This window comes from Otolemur garnettii, unplaced genomic scaffold, assembly GCF_000181295.1.
Source record: "Otolemur garnettii isolate 467f Iridium unplaced genomic scaffold, OtoGar3 scaffold00011, whole genome shotgun sequence".
Classification (NCBI taxonomy): Eukaryota; Metazoa; Chordata; class Mammalia; order Primates; family Galagidae; genus Otolemur; species Otolemur garnettii.
Genome location: NW_003852406.1, coordinates 17,870,996 through 17,873,260, shown reverse-complemented (window position 1 = coordinate 17,873,260; position 2,265 = coordinate 17,870,996). Strand labels below are relative to the sequence as shown.

Here is a 2,265-nt window from a genome sequence, read left to right as displayed (position 1 = left end):
TTGTTGAAGTTTGGTTGAGGCCAGGTTAGAACCCACCACCGTCGGTATATGGGGCTGGCGCCCTACTCACTAAGCCACATATATCACCATCTTTTACATGCATTCTTTTTTTTCATAGTCCTAGCTAAATGGTAAAATAAGGTCCAGGCTTTGTTCTAAGTGTTTTACGTATATGAATTAATTAACTTAATGTTCATAATAGCCTTATGAGGTAGGTAGGCTCTTATTCTCATTTACAAATGGCACACTGCAGTGGAGTAAGATTGGAAGATTTACCCAAGATCATACAGTGGATAATGATGTAGCCCAGAACTGAACTCAGTTCATTTGCCTCCAGAGTTCACCACCATATCCAGCTATCTTTCCTTTTTCTTTTCTTTTTTTCTTTTTCAGAGAAAGTCTCAAGCTGTCACCCTGGGTAGAGGGGCTGTGGTGTCATAGCTCACAGCAACCTCCTCCAACTTGGGCTCAAGCGATCCTCTTGCCTCAGTTTTTCTAGTTTTTAGTAGAGATGGGGTCTTACTCTTGCTCAGGCTGGTCTCAAACTTGTGAGCTCAAGCAATCCATCTACCTCGGACTCCAGAGTGCTAGGATTATAGGTCTGAGCCACTGTGCCCAGCCTCTGGCTATCTTTCAGAATAAACTGAATCATTTTACTTTCCATCTGAAAAGATAGAGAGCTTTCTGTGATAATTATGCCTTTTATATTTGACTAGAACTGGCCAACATGGAAGAGGATCCCAGATCAGCTGGAGTCGCTACCTTTGTTCTTCAAGAAGAATTTGACAGATATTCTGGCTATTGGTGGTGTCCAGAAGCTGAAACAAGTAAGGAGGTTCAAAATAATTTAGTATTATAGGTTAGTTAAAGTATTATTAGATTCTGCTGCCAATTAAGTGCACAGATGTTAAATCTTGGATAGTAGATTCTATAGTGATGAAGATTGGATCTTACTGGTAGTTACTTAAAATATATAGCCTCATCATAATAAAGTAAGTAACATACAGTATATCCCTCCAAAAGGAATAACCTTTAACTAGTAAAAGTGGCTTAGCAATAAGTTACCTCGCTGTTTCATAAGCTACTAATAGTTTCATGCTTAAAGGCAACATAGTTTATATGTAAATTATTATTATTAGGTAATGATTTTTTTTTATTTGGGATTCATTGAGGGTATAAAGAATTAGGATACATGGATTGCATTTGTTAGGTACTGTCCCTCTTGTAATTGTGTCCCACCCCCAAGAGGTGTGCCATACTATATATTAATTGTTTTTCACTATGAGAAATCTAATACTAGAGGGAATGGTCAGTTATGATTGCTCTCTGGGATAATTTTTCTACATTTTCAGTGTTTAAATTCTTTTTAAGCTCCCAGTGGTGGCAAAATTCTTAGAATTCTATATGAAGAAAATGATGAATCTGAGGTGGAAATTATTCATGTTACATCCCCTATGTTGGAAACAAGGAGGGCAGATTCATTCCGTTACCCTAAAACAGGTACTGTATGTATCCCATTGGCATTTACAATCATTTATTCCTCTTCAAATAATATTCTTTTGGCAATCATCCAAAGATATAGTCAGCATTGGTCATTTACAGCCTTAGTAGGAACAGTTTGTTCATAAAGTGTCACTGAAATAGATTTTTAATTAAAGGCTGGTCCTTTTTAATTATTTTCAAAAGTGGGGATGTCCACAAAACTAGTTACTTCAAGGAATGTTCATGAGAAGGCGTCTTTGCTAACAAAGATTAAGTGATTTTATTCATAATAAGTTGGTAATTTTTCTTTCATTTTGCTGTTTACAGCATTTCAATTGTAAAAATGTATAAAATTTCACTTCTTAATTTCATACTGACTCTGTTTTTCTGTCTCTTATTTTTTGACACCTATATTAAAAAGTGTGAATTTGAGATGGGGCACTGAGATTCTTGGGCAGTAAGCTCTTAACTGTATATAATATTACTGTCTATTAACTAATGTGTAAAGACATTTGATCTGGTAAACTAGTTTGAGTGATTTTGGATATTTATTATATTCATTTATGTCTTGTTCTAAAGGCACAGCAAATCCTAAAGTCACTTTTAAGATGTCAGAAATAATGATTGACACCGAAGGAAGGGTGAGTATAAAATGTGAAGTTGACTTTCTGTGTAGGTGACTAGTCAGTCTTTTTTTTTTGAGACAGAGCCTCAAGCTGTCCCCCTGGGTAGAGTGCTGTGGCATCACAGGTCACAGCAACCTCCAACTCCTGGGCTCAAGCG

At 36.4% G+C, this 2,265-nt stretch overlaps 1 protein-coding gene across 5 annotated transcripts in view; it reads left to right on the top strand.

Annotated features, from left to right (window-relative positions):
• Positions 1-2,265, top strand: part of DPP8 (dipeptidyl peptidase 8) — a 56,581-nt gene that overhangs the window by 24,701 nt on the left and 29,615 nt on the right. For all 5 annotated transcript variants that reach the window (XM_003784433.3, XM_023510125.1, XM_023510126.1 and 2 more), the window contains 3 exons: positions 717-827; positions 1,372-1,500; positions 2,062-2,123. In XM_003784433.3, the coding sequence (XP_003784481.1) occupies positions 717-827; positions 1,372-1,500; positions 2,062-2,123 (302 nt within the window). The remainder of the gene's footprint in view (positions 1-716; positions 828-1,371; positions 1,501-2,061; positions 2,124-2,265) is intronic.